The 20,710-nt window shown below is 29.6% G+C and overlaps 3 protein-coding genes and 1 non-coding gene across 6 annotated transcripts; all 4 read left to right on the top strand.

Annotated features, from left to right (window-relative positions):
- The first annotated feature begins 9,694 nt into the window (after positions 1 to 9,694).
- Positions 9,695 to 11,129, top strand: LOC106764215 (nudix hydrolase 18, mitochondrial). Its single transcript, XM_014648456.2, has 5 exons — positions 9,695 to 9,895; positions 10,068 to 10,179; positions 10,287 to 10,370; positions 10,495 to 10,623; positions 10,787 to 11,129. Exons 1-5 carry the CDS (start codon positions 9,795 to 9,797, stop codon positions 10,940 to 10,942), a joined length of 582 nt encoding a protein of 193 aa, XP_014503942.1. The 5' UTR covers positions 9,695 to 9,794; the 3' UTR covers positions 10,943 to 11,129.
- A 2,634-nt stretch (positions 11,130 to 13,763) lies between these two features.
- Positions 13,764 to 15,550, top strand: LOC106764245 (cysteine-rich repeat secretory protein 60). Of its 3 annotated transcripts, none has more exons than XM_014648504.2 (3): positions 13,764 to 14,677; positions 15,100 to 15,213; positions 15,293 to 15,550. In XM_014648504.2, exons 1-3 carry the CDS (start codon positions 13,954 to 13,956, stop codon positions 15,298 to 15,300), a joined length of 846 nt encoding a protein of 281 aa, XP_014503990.1. In that variant the 5' UTR covers positions 13,764 to 13,953; the 3' UTR covers positions 15,301 to 15,550. The 3 variants fall into 3 exon arrangements, with proteins under 3 accessions (XP_014503990.1, XP_014503988.1, XP_014503989.1); XM_014648502.2 differs by having other exon boundaries at positions 13,764 to 14,695; XM_014648503.2 differs by lacking the exon at positions 15,293 to 15,550 and having other exon boundaries at positions 13,764 to 14,695; positions 15,100 to 15,221.
- A 1,385-nt stretch (positions 15,551 to 16,935) lies between these two features.
- LOC106764360 (15.7 kDa heat shock protein, peroxisomal) lies at positions 16,936 to 17,994 on the top strand. The gene is made up of 2 exons (XM_014648644.2): positions 16,936 to 17,172; positions 17,514 to 17,994. Exons 1-2 carry the CDS (start codon positions 17,031 to 17,033, stop codon positions 17,804 to 17,806), a joined length of 435 nt encoding a protein of 144 aa, XP_014504130.1. The 5' UTR covers positions 16,936 to 17,030; the 3' UTR covers positions 17,807 to 17,994.
- Positions 17,995 to 19,908: 1,914 nt separating this feature from the next.
- TRNAN-GUU lies at positions 19,909 to 19,982 on the top strand. The gene has a single exon. It is a non-coding gene; the product is annotated as a tRNA-Asn (tRNA).
- The last annotated feature ends 728 nt before the right edge of the window (positions 19,983 to 20,710 follow it).

Genomic DNA, 20,710 nt, shown 5'->3' with positions numbered 1-20,710 from the left:
ATATATATATATATATATATATATATATATATATATATATATATTTTTGGCCTTCATAATATGCATGGGCCATAAATTTTCATAACGTAAATTTGAAAAGTACTTCCAATGTTGGAACAAACTATTCATATAGCATTCAAGAATTGTTAACTTTCTTATTGATTTTGAAAACATATAAAACATTAATTATTGTATTTGTTAGAAGTGGTACATTAACTAAAAATGAAAACAATTTAAAATATATAATTGTATATAAATTTTACTTTACAAATTAATCTTATAAAATTAATTAAAATAAGTTTAAAATTTATTTCTTAACTTGTATCATAGTTGATAAAATATATCTCTGAAAGATATCTTCGAAATCTAACAGCAATTAAATATAATACTAATTAATTTTATAAAATTGAACTAAATTTAAAATTAACTTCTTAATCATGTTTATCTGTAATAAAAAAAAGTCATGAAATATCTGGAAAGTGCTCTTTATATGATGTCCGCAGCAACCATTTGTATATAATGGTTTAAATATGAATGAAATTCAATGTATGTATAATAAAAATGTATTTTCAATTCAGTAATAATAATATAAAAGTTAATGGAATAGGCTCAGTTGATGTAATTTTAATTATCTTTCAAAATTAAACCATTTATTTATTTATTTATTGTCTAAACTGAGATCATTTCATGTGTGCATATTACAATTTTGCATTGACGAATTGGGCCTCTCACAATTTAGATCTGTGTGCTGCCATGATCCATATCTTTATGGGCCACAAAGTTGAATGATTTGATCATCCCTAGAGAGTTACTATTCACACTTTCATTTTGCTTTACAAACTTCTTCTACTTTTTCCATTTTGCATGTTTTTTTCTGACAAAACGAAAAACACTCTATTCGGAATGTTTATTACACTTTGTTATTGGACTATTATAAATTGAGTTTATTTTTATACTTAATTACAATTGAGTTAACTGACCAGTTAGTAAATATTAAATAAACAAGATTTAGTCCAACTTAACTAGCCTTTGAATAAATATATCATAAAAGAGAATATTTTTTAAATAATTTTACTATAAAATAATATTATTTTTTATAATATAATATTATTAATGTTATTATTATAAGTATTGTCGTTATCTTATTTAAAAAAAAAAATACGTGTTATGAAGAAGAAATTTATCTTATTATAGGTTAAGGAACAATATATGCAAACATATTTTTTAAAGGTGTAGAAATTTATATCAGTCTTTTGCCTATTTATTTATTTATTTTCCTCTCACATGAAAATTTTGAATTCATTTGTTCAACAGTAACATCAAAATCGGAAAAGAAATATTCTATTTATATGAAGAAGAAACAATTTTATCCAAATCCAATTCTATTGAAGAGTATACAAAATTACAATAAACTCATATCAAATTCATACCATTATTACTCAATAAAATAAAACAGTAAAACCAAAAACTTTCGTATTTTTATATCTATCTGTGTATATTATTATTTTATTTATATTCATTACTATGATCTAAATATAATATTTTATTATAAAAAATAGTCGTCAAAAGTAGCATGTCAAAAGTGGTCATGAATATCAAAATATTTATTTCCAAGGTTTCATGACCTCAAACTGAAGAATCTCAACAAGAAATAAAAGACAAAAACTAATAAAACCAGTTAGTTGCACTTGAATGAGTGTACTTGAGAGTTAGTGACACTGAAAGTGAAACTCCACTAACTCAATCCTTAACTCTTTTTTGTACACAATCTGTCCATGGATTCTAATAAAAATTGTCAATTATTTAAAAAAAAAATCGACGGACTTAAAATAATTATTAATTGATAATTAATTTGAGAAATAATAATTTAATAAAAAAATAATAGTCTTTAACTAATAATTAATGAAAATAATATTATTTATTGATAATAAATAGGTTACACAATAAGCTTAATATAATATTTATAAATATATTTTTGAAGGAGAGATCAAATTATTAATTTTGATTAATCATTTTTATTACATTATATTACACAAAATTATTAACTTGTTTTTCATCTTCATGAAGTTTGAGGAAATAACTTCAAGACTTTATCCGTATTCATAATAATTATGGTTTTATATATGTAGATGGTACAACAAACTAAAGATATATATAGAATGTTTGTGGAATTTTTTAATGTGTAAGTTTACTAATATAGTTTATTGCAGTGCATAAATCTGCTGATCACATAATAATTTGGAATATTCTTCCAAAACCAACCATATATATGGAAACTACTTCACCATGAGAAAGAGAAAACAAAGATGCAAATCCCACAATGACGATGCAATTGAAGAAAGAAATAAAGTATACGGACTTCATGTTTGAAACATTTAACTCAAACTACCACCTCAAGAATGTTCCACGACCTCCTTGGTGAAAAGGTAAGAATGCAAAGATAATATTGTTCAATCTTACAAAATGAGTCCGTAAAATAAAAATTGTATTTATTTGTTATAAATTATCTCTTTGTAATTCTTTTGTGTTAGATTGAGTTTCTTTTTGGATTGTAAGTTTTTTATTTCTCTCTTATTTGTTCATGGTTTTTTTTCTTCTAAATTTTTATTCTCTACTTATGACACATTTATATATATTAATTATATGTCAATAAACATTTATTATAAGTTAGATGACATTAATTATGGAATTTGGATATCAGATATTAAATTTTGGTTTAAAATTCAAGTTTAATAAATTTGTTTCTTGTAGGCTTCTGGAAACACAATCTCATGTTGTAAAGGTCATGAAGGAAGAAATGACATGTGGAGACACAAGTTATGATGATTATTTTAGTTGTTCATCCTTACATATTGTGGTTGTGGTTTTCACTTGCGATAATTGTACTTATACGAAAATAGATGATTTTGCAGATATAGCTAAAGTGGAATAAATTGACAAGAAATGAGGAAAATACTCATGTTTTGATTTTCATTCATATTTGACTTTGTTTTTTTTAAAGGATTTATTTTGCATTATTTAAATACCATTAAATTGTAGTTTTGCTTCTACATAATGTTTATAGATTTATAAAGAATTTAAATTAAATGACGAGAATAATTTTATGATTTTATGTTTTTTGTGGAAGGAAAATTTTTTTTGGTAGCATCTCATTAAAGGAGTTACATTTTTGTTATTTCCGTTGATTGAAAATTAATAATAAGCTATCTATTGTTCTCAAATATACATCACGTTCGTGGAGATAAATCGCTTTTCTTTATGTGTTTCCATTCTCATGACTTAATAGGAAAATGATCAGAGGGTAAAAAAATACACTCGAAGATAGAGAATGCTACTTTAAAAACGAAAGAGAAGTGTCTTCAACCACGTTTCTTAATTGTATATTAATTCAATTGTTGTAATAGTACAATATTGGTCTAACAAAAATAATAAAAATAGTATTGGATAATATGAACATGATTTCTCTTTGTTTCGGTGGGATTGGTTCGAGAGTCAGTTGACTTTTCTTCTTTGTTTTCTCTGAATCATTTTAAATAGGGCTGGGAACAGTTCACATAAAAACTATAAATTATAGTTTATCTATACTATTTTGTACTTAAGAAACTGAAATTATATTTACTAAAAACCATCAATTGTACTGTTTAACAATTCGGTTTAAAAATACTGAACTAATTGTACGGTTAACAGAACTGTTAACTGTGTGGTTTAGCTCATTCATTATCACAATTTTCTCCCCGTTTCTTACGTCCAATTACATTCCTTTCTGAAGTTGAAAGCTTGCTGCCGTTGAAGGCTCGTGGTCGTGGTTCACCATTGAAGGCTCTTTTGTCGCCGTTGAAGGCTTGTCGTCGTGGTCGGTGGCCTTTGCCTCTTTGTGTTGTCTTACGGGTATTAATCTGGTTTTGCTTTCCAAGAAGTCTGATAAAATTTATAAGGAGCCTAAATCTCCATCTAAGGCTACCAAATCTCCCAAAAAGTTTTAGAATATATATTTAATTCAACTATGGATAACACTATTTTAAGATGCCTTTTGGTGTAACAGAGATGGGGTTTGATGGTTGAAATTTGTATTGCGGTTTTGTTCTATTGTGTGTAGGATTTTGCTTCATTCATGGAAACCTCTCGATTTCATCTATTTTTTCTCTCTACCACAGCTGTTTATCATGCATCTTCTTCTCTGAGAAGACACTTCTTATGGTTTTGTATTGGGCAAATAAAATATAGTTAATTAAAAAAGAGTTAATTGAACTGCACTGCATTAAGTGAACTAAAAAATAGTTCAGTCAAGTTATTTTGAACTATTTTTTAGTTCAGTGTAGTTTTTTAAAACTAGTTTATAGTTTATTATAATTTTTTATAGTGTAGTATACTATGGGGCAGTTTGCCCACCTCTAGTTTTAATCCTTTCTAAGAACACAATCCTCAGATGGATAGTGGATCTGCAAAAGACACTGACACGCTCAAGCCAGATATGTTGTATAAAGTAAAGAGGTCTATATTTTATTTAGGATAGCTCAAGGTTATTTTACATATATTTATAAGGCTTGTGATAGCCAAACGCATTGCTTAATCATTGATCAAATTCAATAATATTTCCATTAATATTATATTCTTGTGTAATATGACCCTTCAATCATTTATAAATAGCGTATATTCTCATTTAATATGGTCATTAAACATATCAATTGGTTATTAATGATATTTACCTTTTCTGATTAGTTGATTAGTGTTTGTCTGACCATCGGTCGATTGCTTGTTTTAACTTCAAAATCTTTTTAACCGGTTGGTCACTGGTGCATAGTACATTCTTAATTCGCATGACAAAAAATTATTATTATTATTATTATTTTAATTAAAAAAAACTTAAATAGAAGTCTTAAATTTCATGAAGACTTAAAAATAAGAGAAAAAAAAGAAGAATGGATAATTTAGATTCCTTTCGAATGTAGAAGGTGGCCAACTAATCCTGAAAGACTTGGTCTCGAAAGTTGGATAGTGGTGCTTTCCAAATATCCAAACACCAAAATCATAGGACCCATATTCCATTTTCAAACAATTAGTGTCCTCATAAATATGATAACTCCACAATTAATTTAATGAATTAAATTAAATTCAATTATTTAAAATATATATATATAATTGAAAAATGGGATGAAAAGAATTGTTGATATCAAGTGTTTTTTTAATTGTGAAGACTGTCGCAGAGCTCTTTAAATGCAACTATCCTTCAAGTCCTTGTTGTCCCCTCCCATGCCCTTTCGTTTTCTGGTTTCCGATATCACTAGAACAAAATACATTATACGAAGTTGAGTTTACTCAAACAATCACATCAACCCAAACTAAAGATTGCAATGTTACTACTATACAGTGAAGCAATTATATGACTATTATCAAAGCATATCCATATTGCGTGTAAGTTACATATTTTTCTATCCTTACGTAACTCTCAGAATTACTTAGGCATGTGTGCTATACTTACAAAAGCGACTCTCTATAATATTCAATTGTCAAATAAACATATACAACATACTTCCTACTCTGCACGAATTACCAGTCATAAGGATTTTCTTTTTAGTACTATTTATATTACTCAAAGCACTGCATGCTGTTTTTCTTCATCTAGATATTGATGCTATGTGATCACTGTTAAGTTGTTAAAACATCATTAAAGTAAAGATACCTTTTTTTTCATGTACAAGATTTTATGCTTAATATTTGACCTTTTCTTTGAGAAGAAAACACAAACCTTAGTTCCCTTTGTTATTTGACATATTTATATGCGCATTGGAAATGGTCTGAGTCGGCTCAATCAAATAGAAAAACCATGTTCGCATCTTTATCCATACATGTCATGCGCCCACCTTCATTTTTACTTTATTTTCTATTTAAACTACTTTTAAATTTTAAAACATTAATAATGAAATGCAATTAATCAAAAAAATACTTTTAAATATATTCAGAGATAATAGTTTTAATTATAACATTCATCTGATTCTATGAGACTAACATTAGAAAGTAAATATTTTCAGATATGTTTGTCACATAAAGAAAAGAGAAGAAAAAAAAAGAAAATAATAAATAATATGCTATAATAAAATTTAACAAAAATAAGATATATTATCACTTCGAGTCTAAAATAATGAGGCATGTGGTATATTCAAACACAAATATTTCCTCTTCGACTTTTTTTTCTTATTGAAAGATAAGCTATCAACTTTTTATCATTATATATCGTCACTGTTGTATTTCTACAACACGTGTATGGTAGGTAACTAGGAAGCAATTTTGTTTTTTTGTTAATTTTCATATTAATACGAATTATTTATTGTTAAATAAATGTAATGAGCTAGAGATGCTGAGTATTGAGTATTCTCCTTCCAACATTTACATCACCATATACGTATTAAATTCTTACCCCCTAGATATAGATATTAATCAACGATAATTAATTTAATTAACTTTGCAAAAGCTGACTTTCCCCCCACCAAAACTGAATGTAAATTGTTAAGAAATGTGACTTTTCTTTAAGTGATTATTATACAAATCGTATGATGTAACAAGAACCATAATAATGCCTTAAGTACATTAAAAAAAGAATAATAGTTAGTTCAAAGGTTAAGATCATGTTAGTTTTTCACTTTTCTTAATCAAAACTCTGATAGAAATCACATTTGCAAAAGTATCAACATATAATGTGTCGGAAAAATAAGTAAAATTTGTGTATTGGTGAAATCATTGTTTTCAATTATATAAATAATGTAAGGAAGATTCTGCATATAAAGTTCACATCGTCATGCTATGTTAACAGAGAACAACACGAAAACTGAAAAAAAAAAACTTCCGGAAAATGATATAATATATTTTTTCAGAAAAAAAAAATCGTAATGTAAATTGTATAGTTTTATTTTAAAAAAAAAAAATATAAGACAAGGTCAGAGACTACTCATTTTTATTTTAGTTTTAGATTACTCAAGTTTCAGCCTTTTAAAAGTTTATATCTAACTTCTTCCATTTTTAAAGTTAACCAATTTTGATTGTACCACCATTTTGTGATTTAACATAATGTCTTATTAAAAAAATCAAGATGTAATCATTTTTAAATTTTATTTTAGACATACATACATAAATATATACATACATAAATACATATATATATATATATATATATATATATATATATATATATATATATATATATATATATATATATGAATCCTCTTATTTTGTAATTTTATTTTTTAAATCAAAATAATTATTTTATCAATTTTATATTTTAAACGATTAATTTATTTTTTTATAAATTTAATGTTTTTTAATTTGAATTTGTTTCTAAAATTTAATTATTTTTAAAAATTAAAATAATTGTTATAATAAAAAATAATTAAAAAATTGAATATTATTTACAATAAAATTGTAAACATTATTTAATTTTATTTTTATAATTATAATAATTATTATTTTATTTTATTTTTATCACAAAACAAAATAAACATGTATTTTAAATAACGTTAATATTTTATGATAAGTATATAACATTTTTTATGTATTTTAAACTTCCAAGAGACTTTTTACTTGGAAGTTAAAAAAATTATAAACACAGCCTGACAGCTGAGTCAGTATTGACGTTTATTATCACGTGGCATCCGTGGGAACGTTGAGGAGCCGCTGTTCAATTTTACATTGTCTATTCAAAGTCAAAATCTACAAACTAGCTCACTTACTTTTTTTTTTTATTATTATTATTATTATTTTCATTTGATATATTAATAATAATGATAATATAATAATAGTAAATGTAATTAATTTTAACAATTTTTAAATTTCATAATTTTTTAATATTTATAAAACAACCGGATTCGTCACAATTAAAAGATGAAATTAAAATACAGTTTCAATTCCATAATTGAACTACAAATCATTGTTTTAAAAGTATAGCTACAACAGATTCTACACTATAACAAACCATACAATTGGTAAGGAATACAAATAAGAACTTATGTGGAGAAGGTGAAAAAAATAAGAAAAATTGTAAAAAAAATAAAAAATGTGTAGTAGTCATGTTTGTCTAAAGGTTACATATATATTTTATGTGGAGTTTGTTCATAACTTCCAGAAAGAAATATATAAGAAAATAAATGTTTTTATGAGAAATGATAATTTATTATGTGATGTTTGTGTTATGGAAGACAAATCTTTTAATATTTATCATTACTTTTATTTACAAATTTTAATTATTATACCACAAACATTGAATATTATATAACTTATTTAAATAAATAACATTATTTTATTTAAATATTGAAATAATATATATTTATAAATATATATAGTCTTCAAATACAATATAAAAAAGTAAAATCATTTTTCAACAAACTTAAATTAATACTAATAATATAATAAAAAGTAATGTCCAAACATACTTTTAAGTTTTGAAATTTATTTTCGCTAGATATTACATAAATACAATATCGAAAACTAAATTTCAAACTTAACTATTATAAATAAAGATATTTTAAGCACTATAATATATTACTACTATTAATGTTATTAGTATAATATATATTACTACTATTAATGATGATGTGAAGATATTACTCAATTTCATATGTTCCATAATATCAAAATCTAAATTTATTATTATCTTTATAAATATACATAATTATATATTATTTTTCTTGAAAAAAACCAACTCAGGTTCAAAGATTAGTTTATATCTAAAATTCTGTATCTAATCGGATTTGAAATAATTCAAATTTTCAAATTTATAAAACAGTATGAATAAACAAACACACCAGTGTGAGTGTTTACACGGATTCTATCAATTGAATTTTTTTGTAGGAACACTTTTAGAAAGAAAAAAAGGAAGAAGAAGAAGTTGCTTTTCAATTTAAATGGAAATCTAAGAACAATTAGTGACTCTCTTTTTTTTTTTTTTCTTCTATGTTGTGCTTTCTAAGCCCCGTTTTAGTTCTTCTTTCTCTTGATGAAGTTTTTTAGGTCTTTTTTGAAAAGAAAAATTCAAAAATTTACATTTTTGGAAAGAAAATTTAAATATGAAAAAAAAAAGTAAAATCCACCGTGTTATTATTTATTTGAATGTAAAAGTAAAAAAATCGTATCATTTCCTTGACTAAAGTCAATAATAATAAAAGAAAACATTAACGTAAATGTATATATAACTCAATTCAACTTGATACAACCCAAATTTAATTGAATTTATTAAAATTAAATAATGAATTCCACAATTTATTTTTTCTAAAAAAACCCAATCTAAAGTAAGAAAGACAACAAAATAAATAACATAATTCTCACGCAAATATATAGCACCTGCGTTGGCACCAACCCGCAAAATTCCCTCTCACTACGCCACTTCCTACTAAGTAAAACATGTTATAAAGGTGTTTAAAATTATTCCATTTAAAATAACAAAACACAAAAAGGTGTTTGCATTTTCCCTCACGTGTCTAATTTTTGTTTTCTTTTGATATTAAATTTCCCTCAAAGTATTAAAATTTGAGTTGGTAATTTAAAAAGTATTTTTAAGAGGATGTAAGTTTTAATACATTGTGATTTGTAATTAAAGGTAAATATGTATGTTTATTTTAATGATAAAATGAAATTAAAAAAAGAAAAAGTAATTTGTTTCCAGTTGGTAGAAAAAGGCATAGCCTCTATTAATAGGACCCTCTCTTTGTTATCCTATCCACTAATAAACACAACACAACTTGCATGTTCTCTTCCTCTCTCAACTTCTAACCTTTCTTTCTCTCACCCTTTTTCCAATTCTTACAAAAATGGTGGCTTTGGTTTCCCAAGACAACAACGTTGTTGCATTGGTTTCTCGTACAGGTAGAGAGTTACAACGCTACAGGAAAGGTCGTCGCCAAGTCGTGGGGTTTGTCTCCTCTTTCTAATCCCATCGTTGCTTTTACTATTCAATTTTCTGTATCCATGTAATTAAAGCCATGTTTGCTTCATGCAAGTCTTTCTGACTCTATTCAGTTTCGTTTCAATTGTGACTGAACATTTTTTTTTTCGCTTTCAATTTGATGGCCACATGTGTGCAGATGCATACCCTATAGATATAAAATTGTGGATCGAACTTCGTTGGAGGGACCAGAAGATTTAGAAGTTTTGGTCATCACTTCTCAAAAAGGCAAAGGGATGCTGTTTCCTAAGGTATTATTAGTCAATGAAATTGATCATCTCCCAAATGGGATAATATATTTTGATTTGTTAATATTTTATTCACCCCGTTTTGTGCTATCCGTTTGACCAAACAACAGGGAGGTTGGGAATTGGACGAATCCAAAAAGGAGGCAGCTTTGAGAGAAACCATAGAGGAAGCAGGGGTTCGAGGCACTGTTGAGGTCAGGCTATTCGATAAAATGACAAAACTTTGATAACTATAAGATCATAAATCATTGTTAATGCAACTTAACTACCAATAAAACTTGTTTAAGTTGAGATTAAAGTTTGATTTGATTGGTGCAGGGGAAATTGGGTAAGTGGAGTTTCAAGAGCAAGACTCATGATACATTTTATGAGGGCTACATGTTCCCTCTACTTGTCCAAGAGCAATTGGAGTTCTGGCCTGAGCAGAATTTTCGTCAAAGAACATGGGTAGGTGATACTGAAAATGGAATACTGAGGACAGTGTTTGAATTTTTCTCAGTTGCTTCTTCTAAATGATCAGTGTGATAGATTGTGTTTGAATGATTCTTTTTCTTTCATTCTAATGATCATGAACTAAGAAAGTGTTTGAAAATTTCCTTTTGGGCTGTAGATGAGCGTTTCTGACGCAAGGGAAGTTTGTCAACACTGGTGGATGAAAGAAGCTCTAGAGAGACTAGTAAACCGTCTAATGGCTCGGAAACTTGGTCGTGTGAGACAAATAGTAGGTTCTATACACTGCATAGGAGATGGCAATTCTGACTTGTAAACAGGGAGGGACATGCATACCCTTTTAGCTTTTCTTCGACCAAATGAACTCAGGAATAGTACAATCCCATGGAATTAGAGAAAAATACACTATATAATTAGAATAACAATAGTAATGTGTCAATTCCCCCATTAAGATACAGTACTTCATATCTCAAAATGTCAAAAAAGGTCAGAAATTCACTGCATCTGTATATATAGTGATACTCTTCAAAATTCATTGTTCGATAAACTATTTGTTTTTTGTTTCAAGCAACAGTTGATAACATGTCAGAAACTTGTCTGAACTTCTTGCAATAACAATTCATACCAAGCAATAGTAGTAATATAAATTGTTTTAAACTTCTATGAATTATAAACTGTTATTATATATGATAAATTTACTCAGTCTTATAATAGAACTATCGAGGAGGAGAAAGGGAAAAAGTAAAATAAGATGATTGATAAAGAAAGATGAATAGTTAAAAGTATTGCAGAAAAAAAAAAGTATGAATAACAGTGATCTATGGAAAATTATTGCACTATAAATGAGTGTTTGTGGCTATATGGTGAGAAGGGATTAAGCATTTTAATCAAGGAAAGAAATTATACCTTTTAATGACGAGCAAAGTGAAGATAAACAAACCTCTTCCTGTATTCCTATTTTTTATTTTCATTCTTTTTGCTCAATCAACTTGAAGCTAAGATTGGAATTTAGAAGTAACATTTTTGGTGCTTGAACCACTCTGATGTATGAATTGAAATGCACCTTTGATGCATAGAGGAATACGTGTGGAATTGGTTGACCCAGTCCTTATCATTAGTTGAACTCCTTTGATGAAATTGAGAAGGGGAAAGTTGAAGAGGAAAATAATTTCAAATTTTTGGTCAACATAAGAAAATTCATTCATTTAGTTTGGTCTTTAACATTAGAAAAATTCATGAAGACCAAGATTAGTAATAGGAACCAGCCTAGTATGAGCTTCAGGGAAAGTTCTCAAACCTGAAAACAACAGAGAAGCCTCTGAAATATAAAAAGCCATCCAAGCAGTATGTTGGGCTTTTACTTCAACAACACATGCTCTGCCAAACACTTGCCACAACCACCATATTGGGCTTTATATTGGGCCAATAGTTGATAAAGTGAATAATATTATATTTTCTTGGACTGTTACCAAAATAGGATTTCAAAATAACAGGTTTAATTCAAAAATTCTATAAAGAAATGGTATACTTGAAAAGTAACAGGATTTTTCTTCATTCAAATGTTTAAAATCGCTATACTCTGTAAGTAAATGAACAGTCTGCATATACATCTACTATACATACACTTGTAATTTTAGAATTGTTTTCATTTATTTAGTAGGAGTTTATCTTTTCAAATTTTAGTTTTATAAACATTCTAATAACATTAAAGTCTGCAAATTAATATTATCTCTATGTATTTTAATACATCAATTAACAATATAAAATAGAATTCTAAAAAAGAAAAACCATGTTTATTAACATTTAATTAGTATATTAGATTAAAAAAATCACTGACACACTTGATAGTATATAGCATGTGTTCATAACTAAGTGATTAAGATTTTAAACAGCCAGATATATTGTTAAGGAAGCTATCATTGTATATGTGTATCAGAAAACTTGTATATCTACATGTCACAGCATCAACTTTTAATGATGTTCCATTCTCTTTGGGATGAACTCTCTACTAGCTATTAAAAATTCATGTACAAAAACGATTATTTAGCATGCATGTGTGTGTATAAGTATACCAATATGCTAAAGTTATGATGAGATTGAGGAGGGTAGTGCGATGTCATAGTTGGCCTTTACTGTCTTCAATAGGAAAAGGTGATGGTGCAGTGTGTGAAAGGAAAGTGTCTTAGCCTTTTCTTTTATAAGTGTTCTAGCTTTACTTCGCGATTAATCCATAGAGCCACAAAATAATATATTCACAAATCATTGCGACACACTGAACACCCACTACACTTCTTACCAACTTAGCTATATCAACTTATATATGGTAATATTCCATGAGCTTGTGTGTACATCTTCTAATATATACTTAAACTAAATTACGTAAGTGTATGTAAATTTCACATTAGGGTTTTTGAAGAAGGCAAAACAAGCTTTAAGAATTCGACAGAAACAACAAAAGCAAATTGTTAAAACATCATTTGAAGAGGAAGGTAGTTTGAACTTGAAACGAGTCATACCTTTAAAAGGGGCTAATTTGATTAGGTGGAAAGTGATGTTAAAAAGTTGCCAACACAAAGTAGTGCAATCGATTTTCTGCAAAATTTATATAAAAAACCATTGATTGAAACCTTATTTACGTCGTCTATTAATTATTGTGTGGTTTCAAAACACTAGATTGGATTAAGCAGAAACTAGTAATATAAGCTCTGCCCCTTAAATAACTACATTTCTTACTTTATACTGTTCGGTGTATATTGTTGACTAAGTGTCGCTCTCTCCAACTTTTATTTAGATTTTCAGTGCTCAGAGAGCAATATTTCCCAATTTGAAAAGACTTAGCAACGTTTCTTCTATTAAGTTATCTTCTCCTACCATAACAATAAATTTCTCACTGGGTTATAAATCCAGATCACTTTTAAATTATTTTTCTTAGCAAAAGAAAGAAAGTAAAGTTGCTACTTTTGTTTGAATTATATGAAGCAAAAAGAAAAGCATGATGATAGATAATCAACTAGCCTAAGAAAGAAGAAAAGAGTTTACAGGACCCCACAGACTGTAAAATAATCAAAGAGAACCTTTTTCTTCCCTGGTGTATTTTGCTTATTTAAAGCAACTCTATGTGAAAACTCACAGCTGGATCCTTCTGCATACCTCAAAATCTTCATATTCATTTGAAGAAATAGTAATAGCACCAAAAACACTTGTTCATTCCACATAATGATATAATCATTCACATAAGCATTTGTATATATCTATATATATATACATATACGTGCCCTAAACATTCAAACCCATATTAGAGTTAACATACGTCAACATCTCCGAGAAATGAAAATGACAAAAAGGGGCATCTCAAACAGAGTAATCACACTGGGTGTGTGTTTCTGCGTGATCCTGTTGTTCCCCAAGTTTTCGGAGTGTTCGAGCCCGAGCGCGCTTCTCTACAGCGGGTGCACGCAGCAACTGTACACCCCAAACTCGCCATACCAGTCGAACCTGGACTCGCTACTCACATCGCTGGTGAACTCGGCCACGTACTCTTCTTATAACAACTTCACGGTGGTGGGATCCACGCAGCAGGACGCGGTGACCGGCCTCTACCAGTGCCGCGGCGACCTCGCCATGCCGGACTGCGCCGCCTGCGTGGCGCGCGCCGTCACCCGCGCCGGCGATATATGTCGTGGGACGTGCGGGGGAGCGGTGCAGCTCGACGGCTGCTTCGTGAAGTACGACAACGCGACGTTCCTCGGCGCACAGGACAAGACGGTTTTGCTGAAGAAGTGTGGGCCCTCGGTGGGGTACAACCCCGACGCCATGGGGAGCCGCGACGCCGTGCTTGCCGGGCTCGCGGCCGCTGGAGGGAACTTCAGGGTTGGCGGGTCCGGCGGAGTCCGCGGCATGGCGCAGTGCACCGGAGACCTGAGCTACGGCGAGTGCCAGGACTGCGTGGCGGAGGCCATCTCGCGGCTGAAGGGCGACTGCGGCACGGCGGATTACGGTGACATGTTCTTGGGGAAGTGTTATGCCCGGTACTCCACCGGCGGGGCCCACGGTGAGTCGAAGGCCCACGGTAAGGCCCATCATGACGATCGCATGCTTGTTCTTCTCTTACTACCTCTCATGGGTTTGAAGTTCTGAACTCTCATGAGAGAAGTTTGATTAAGTGTGTTGACCATTTGGATCGGATGTAAAAAATTGTAATTTTCTTTCAGAAATTGTAAGAATCAAAGTTTTAAGAAGTGTTTTATTTTCTTTTAAGTATTGTTAAAAAAAAAGAGAAAATAAGATGAAAAAATGTTTTTTTAATAATTTTTATTTACGATCGTTCATTTACATGATAGTTAATTAGTTTATGGTTGATCTGTTTTAAATATACAAATCAATAAAATACAGTGATACATAATTTATTATAAAAAGTTATTAAAAGAAAGTTATTAACTTAATTGAATAAGATGTTTGTTTGGTGTAATGCAGGCGAATCAAGTCATGGAGGTGTAAAGACATTTGCTATAATTATTGGATCATTAGCAGGATTGGCTATACTTATCATTTTCCTTGCATTCATGAGCAAAATATGTGGAAAACAGGGTAAGTAAGTAATATATATTCTGTCATATGATGGATATTCAATAATATATACTAACATGATTCCTTCTTTCTGATGCAGGTAAATAAATTTAAATCCTATCATTACTCTTATGTATTTGTTTACTTTTGCTTTCTCCTTTTTCTTTTCGAAAGAGAAGTTTGAACCTTGAGGAGGATACCATATGGAAAAAAGAATGAAATGTAGTTTTTGGAATTTTGAATACAAGAGGAAAGAAGGTGAGTGAGCTACTTTCTTCTCCACTTCACAAAGTTGTGTTGTCAATTGTCCCATGCTTTTAAAGAAAAAAAAAATATTAATATATTATTCTTTTGTTTCTTTGAAGTGTTGTATGCATCATTCAAACTAAGTTCTCTAGCAAAAGAATATCCAAAAAGGATAGCATATAAAGTTAGTGAAGATAATCTAACAAAATCCATTTTAATAATGCATCAAAAGGATCACAATGCAAACCCTTTTCTCCTTCATTATTTCCATGGATCCATCTCTTAGAGATTAAGGAAATGCAACCATGTCTATCCACGTCTATACATCATACAATAAAGTATCATAATAATCTTAAAAGATTGTTTAATTTCAACCCCAATTAACAGAACCTCCAAATAATTAAGCACTATACCACTTGAATCTTAAAATTAAGCAACGCAATGATATTCTAAAATACACAAGTTTAAAGTAAAAATTGTGTTCAGATAATTCTTTTAATCATGAAAACAAAATTTATATATGAATTTTCATTACTGTTAACCATAAAAAATAAAGTAAAACTCATACATGTTTTAATATAAGTAAAACTAGTTATTGTGTGTCGATAACTTTATTTATTCTTAATCTTTCATCATCGGAAAAAAAATAATTTTTATTTGACATTTTGTTAGAACGTGGAAATTACTTTATTATTTAAAATAAATAATACATGTTATTGGGATTATAACATAATTATATATGTATTTAAAATTCGGAGGAGCGAATTTACCTCTTTTGTTCGATCACAGGCCCAATAACTTGTCCCATTTCCTACGCCGAAAAACCTGAAACTGAAAAATACATAAATGGGCTCAAATAAATGGGCTCCAATAAATGGGCTCAAATAAATGGGCTCCATATGGAAAACCCTGGAGGGTTACTCCCTGTACCTCCCTAATTCTAACCCCCACCCCCCGTTCCATTTTTAAGATTTGTTTTATTACTTTACTTTTTATATTAATTTTCAGATATTTTAATAATGGAATTTATATGTTTTGATGTATTATTTTTAAATATATTTTTAACGTATAAATGGGAGAGTGAGAGTTGCAGAGAGCGTTTGGAGGAGGAGCGTTTCAAAAGCTCTGGTGGGGGTGGGGGTGGGAATACGAAGGAGAGGAATTTGAGTCTGTGTATTTTAACTGAGGCAGACTGTAAAAGAGTAGGTTAACTTTAGTAAATAGGTGTAAAATGGTAAAAATAAAAAAACATAAAGATTAATTTTGTATTTAAAAAAAATCCAAAAAAATTGGGAGGGTGGAGGTTGGAATTGGGGAGGTACAGGGAGTAACTCCCAAAACCCTGTTGCAGTGAATCACTTTCCACTTGCTGTTGGGGAAGAACCCAGAACAATAGATAATTTGATTGAAGACGACACAAGATCAAAGAACATTCTGGAGTGTCCGCGCAACTCCTATCATAAGCACATAAAATATATAATAGTTTCATTGTTCATCACAAAAATTTCAAGAACCATATCATTCATCGGGGGTTTTTTTTTTTTTTTTTTCCTTTTTCTGCTGCATTTCTCTTTACACTGGTGTAATCAACAATGGCTGACACTATCTTTGGGTACCCTCTCAGACGCTTATTCTGGAATCGCCCTCCAATTCTCACTGAATGGTCTGGCTCCACGGCCCTCTTGGATTGGCTCGAATCACCCAATGCCCACATCTTAAAAATTAACGTTCCAGGTACCATGTTTCGGATTGGTATGAAAGTAATGTTCGATATAAAACTATTCGAGTACTTTTAGTGTTATTTTTCAATTTTAATTTGATGATACAATGTTTAGTGTAAATTTTTGGTATGTGTATTATAGAGTTGAAACTCTAGTTCCAATTTGAATAATAGTAAATATATATGGAGAGTTGCATCTAATTTTTTGCAATCTTTCACTCTTTCTTCACATTCAATGGCCCATTGGAATCGTGAGTGGAGATGCTGTCTGTAGTGCTAAAAATGGAATCTTTTTTAGGGTTTGACTTCAGTGGTAGTGATAATTGAGTTTTGGATGATGGGTATGTGTGGATAGGATTTAGCAAGGATGACATAAAGGTGCAGATTGAGGATGGAAATGTTCTACACATCAAAGGGGAAGGTAGGAGAGAGGAGGCTCAAGCAAAGGAGAAAGATACTGTTTGGCATGTTGCTGAGAGAGGCACTGGAAATGGAGCTTTCTTAAGGGAAATTGAATTGCCAGAAAATGTCAAGGTGGATCAGATCAAAGCACAGGTGGAAAATGGTGTCCTCACTATACTTTTGCCTAAAGACACAACTACCAAATCGCCTAAAGTGAGAAACATTAACATCACTAGCAGGCTTTAAGCTTTTCAGATCTAGAATATGTTTATATGAATAAGAATCCAGGGATAAAAATATCTTCATGATGTAAACAATACAAGACCATATAAGTTATTTTGTGTGTGTGTGTGTGGCTTGATATGTAGTTATGAACCTTGTGTAACTTTCTGAATAGCTAATTTAGTATGAAAAAGAGTATAGTTTGTTCCAAAGTTCAACAAGCCAAATCAGAGTCACCAAACAACATAACTTGATTACTTCTGCAACTGTAACAACATTCTTGTTCTCACTAAACATTATTATGGAATCAGCTATCAATAATGTGTACATTATATAGGAGTTGCCATTGCCAACTAGATTTAAGAGGAAGATGAGGTTGTGGAGAATGGTAGATGGATTAGACTAAAGTGGATTGATTGTCAGTTGAACTGATACTGTGAGTTTGCTTAAGGCCTTCAAAAGATTTCATATCAACATCAGATAGTTCATAAGAGTTGTTATATCGTTGCCAAAATAACCCTTTAAAAATTAAATTTTATATTCATCGATCCTTTTCTCTGATAAAACATACCAACACTTGCTGTCAATGATTTTGTTCCTGTAAGAGTGACTTTAAAGGCAATTACTTAAACTATTTTCACTGTGGAACAAACTACACCTTAACAAATTGCATCATTAGAGATTATTTATTAAGAAAATTCAGACACCAGCAACCAAAAACTACTTGTTTTGCAGTGGGAAATGCGAACCAGAGAAAGGTCCTGTGAACCGTGTTAAGAGTACTAACTGAAGAATTAAAAAGAAAAAACTATTAAAACTGATGCTGAAACGAATTAGAAAATTGTAAGAAAACTGAAGTCTACACAATTAACAAATGAAGGTTGTATTTCAAATAAGTGATTTTAGCATTTAATTCGACATGGCTTGTTGTGACCACCACCTTCCAATCAGTGTTATTCACATCCTCCAATCATTGCATGTCACTGTTTCCACCAACATGCTGTCATATATTCCTTTTATCCACGGAAAATGTCATACTTTTTTTATCATGAGTATCTGTTAATATTTAAAAAAATTATTTATAAACAAAAGAAATGTGACTTCGATTAATAATTTTTGCTTATATTTTTTTGATTTAGTAGATTTGAGCTGATAATAAAGTTTTAAAATATGTTACAAAATGTATATTTTAAAAAATAAATAACATCAACTTATTAATAAATTAAAAACATTTATATGTTGGAGGTAAGAAATCTATGAATTTATAACATATAAGCCATATAAATTTTATTTTACCGGTATATAAATTTTATTTCACAATTTATTTTTATATATTGAATTAAATTTAAAATTCACGTTTTATTAAGACATGTAAAATTTATTGTAAAAAATTTTTATCAAATCGAGAACACACGTTATCTTATCACCTAATGCATTGGTGGCACCGAAAAAGTAGAAACTCCTATTCATATTATAGAGTACTTACATGAGTCAACACTCAAAATCATAATGATTGGTAATCTCATTTCCATACATAATTTAATTACACAAAATATGGATGAAAAATACAGTCTTTAATATGTTTTATTTTTTAATGTTTTCCTTGTTTGTTAAAATCAATGAAATCTACTAAAAGTACTATAGGAATGTCTTTTTATTTATGAGACTTGCAATAAAGTTTCTGTTTTTTTTTTTAATAAAAAATTACATGAGTGTATTAAAAAACAACAAAACAACAGTTTTAACCATCCTGATTGATTTATAATTTCTTGTATTATCTTAGGGTATTGGTCTTGGTTTTTATTTCATTATTTTCAATTAAATTTATCCATTTAAACATCACATAAAAGTTTATGATGAAATTAATTACTTTACTTATGAACAACTGTTCTGTATGTTTTTTTAGATTGAATAACCATCAGTTCAGACTTTTTAAGAAAGTTTATTGATCTAGTTTAGTTAATAGCATTAAATTTGTTTTTAATTGTACTGTTATTTTTCTAAACTTACGCTTAGATAATCAATGTTCTGAGAGAATAAGAGCAGTACATATTTTTTATTTATTTTTTTCAGAAGTTTTAAATTTATAAGATTGATAAATGGTAAACTACTTATTCATAATGTAAGCTGGAATAGCTCAGTTGGTTAGAGCGTGTGGCTGTTAACCACAAGGTCGGAGGTTCAAGCCCTCCTTCTAGCGTTGAAAATAATCTTTTTTTTCAAGTATTATTTATGTAATTTTATCGTAAGTATTACTTATGTTATATTATAAGTATCATTTTATAAGAAATACTTATTTTAAATTTTGAATTAAAAAATTAAGTTTAAAGAATAAAAATTCAATTACAAAAAAGGCAAATTGGAGAAATTTTGAGTTTTAGACCTTCTCACTTGTCCATGTCAAGCCCTATTCATTTTTCACACAACAACTGAATCATGGCTTCAAACCTCGTCACGTACAATAAGAAAAGAAAAAAAGAAACAAGCTAAAAAGGAAGAAAAAAGGGATTTATAATAAAGTTCAAACTTCAGAGAAAGGAAGTTTGTCTCGAACCACACCATACTGGGAGAGGCTAGGCTTTGATACCGGCAACTTACAAGGACTGCTGACTGCCCCGACAGATCAACACGAGGCTTTCCAGTGTGCTTTGTCCTCACTCACACACTTTCCGAGAAAACTTCCCAAAAGGTCACCCATCCCATAATTACTCTAGGCTAAGCACGCTTAACCATGGAGTTCTTATGAGTTAGCCTACCGAAAAGCAAATGCATTTGTTGATATGAGTAGCCAAATCAATTCCTTTAAACTATCCTTCAACTGTATAGTCTCATACCTATACAGTCTCTAGATCTCTCTCATTCCAGTGTATGTTCGATTCGTCCACGTGCCCCTTCCACTGGAAGCCTGCCAGGAGCCGCTCCTTGTCC

This window comes from Vigna radiata, chromosome 6, assembly GCF_000741045.1.
Source record: "Vigna radiata var. radiata cultivar VC1973A chromosome 6, Vradiata_ver6, whole genome shotgun sequence".
Taxonomy (NCBI): Eukaryota; Viridiplantae; Streptophyta; class Magnoliopsida; order Fabales; family Fabaceae; genus Vigna; species Vigna radiata.
Note: the sequence above shows the minus strand (reverse complement) of the source record. Positions and strands in the feature narration are given on the sequence as shown.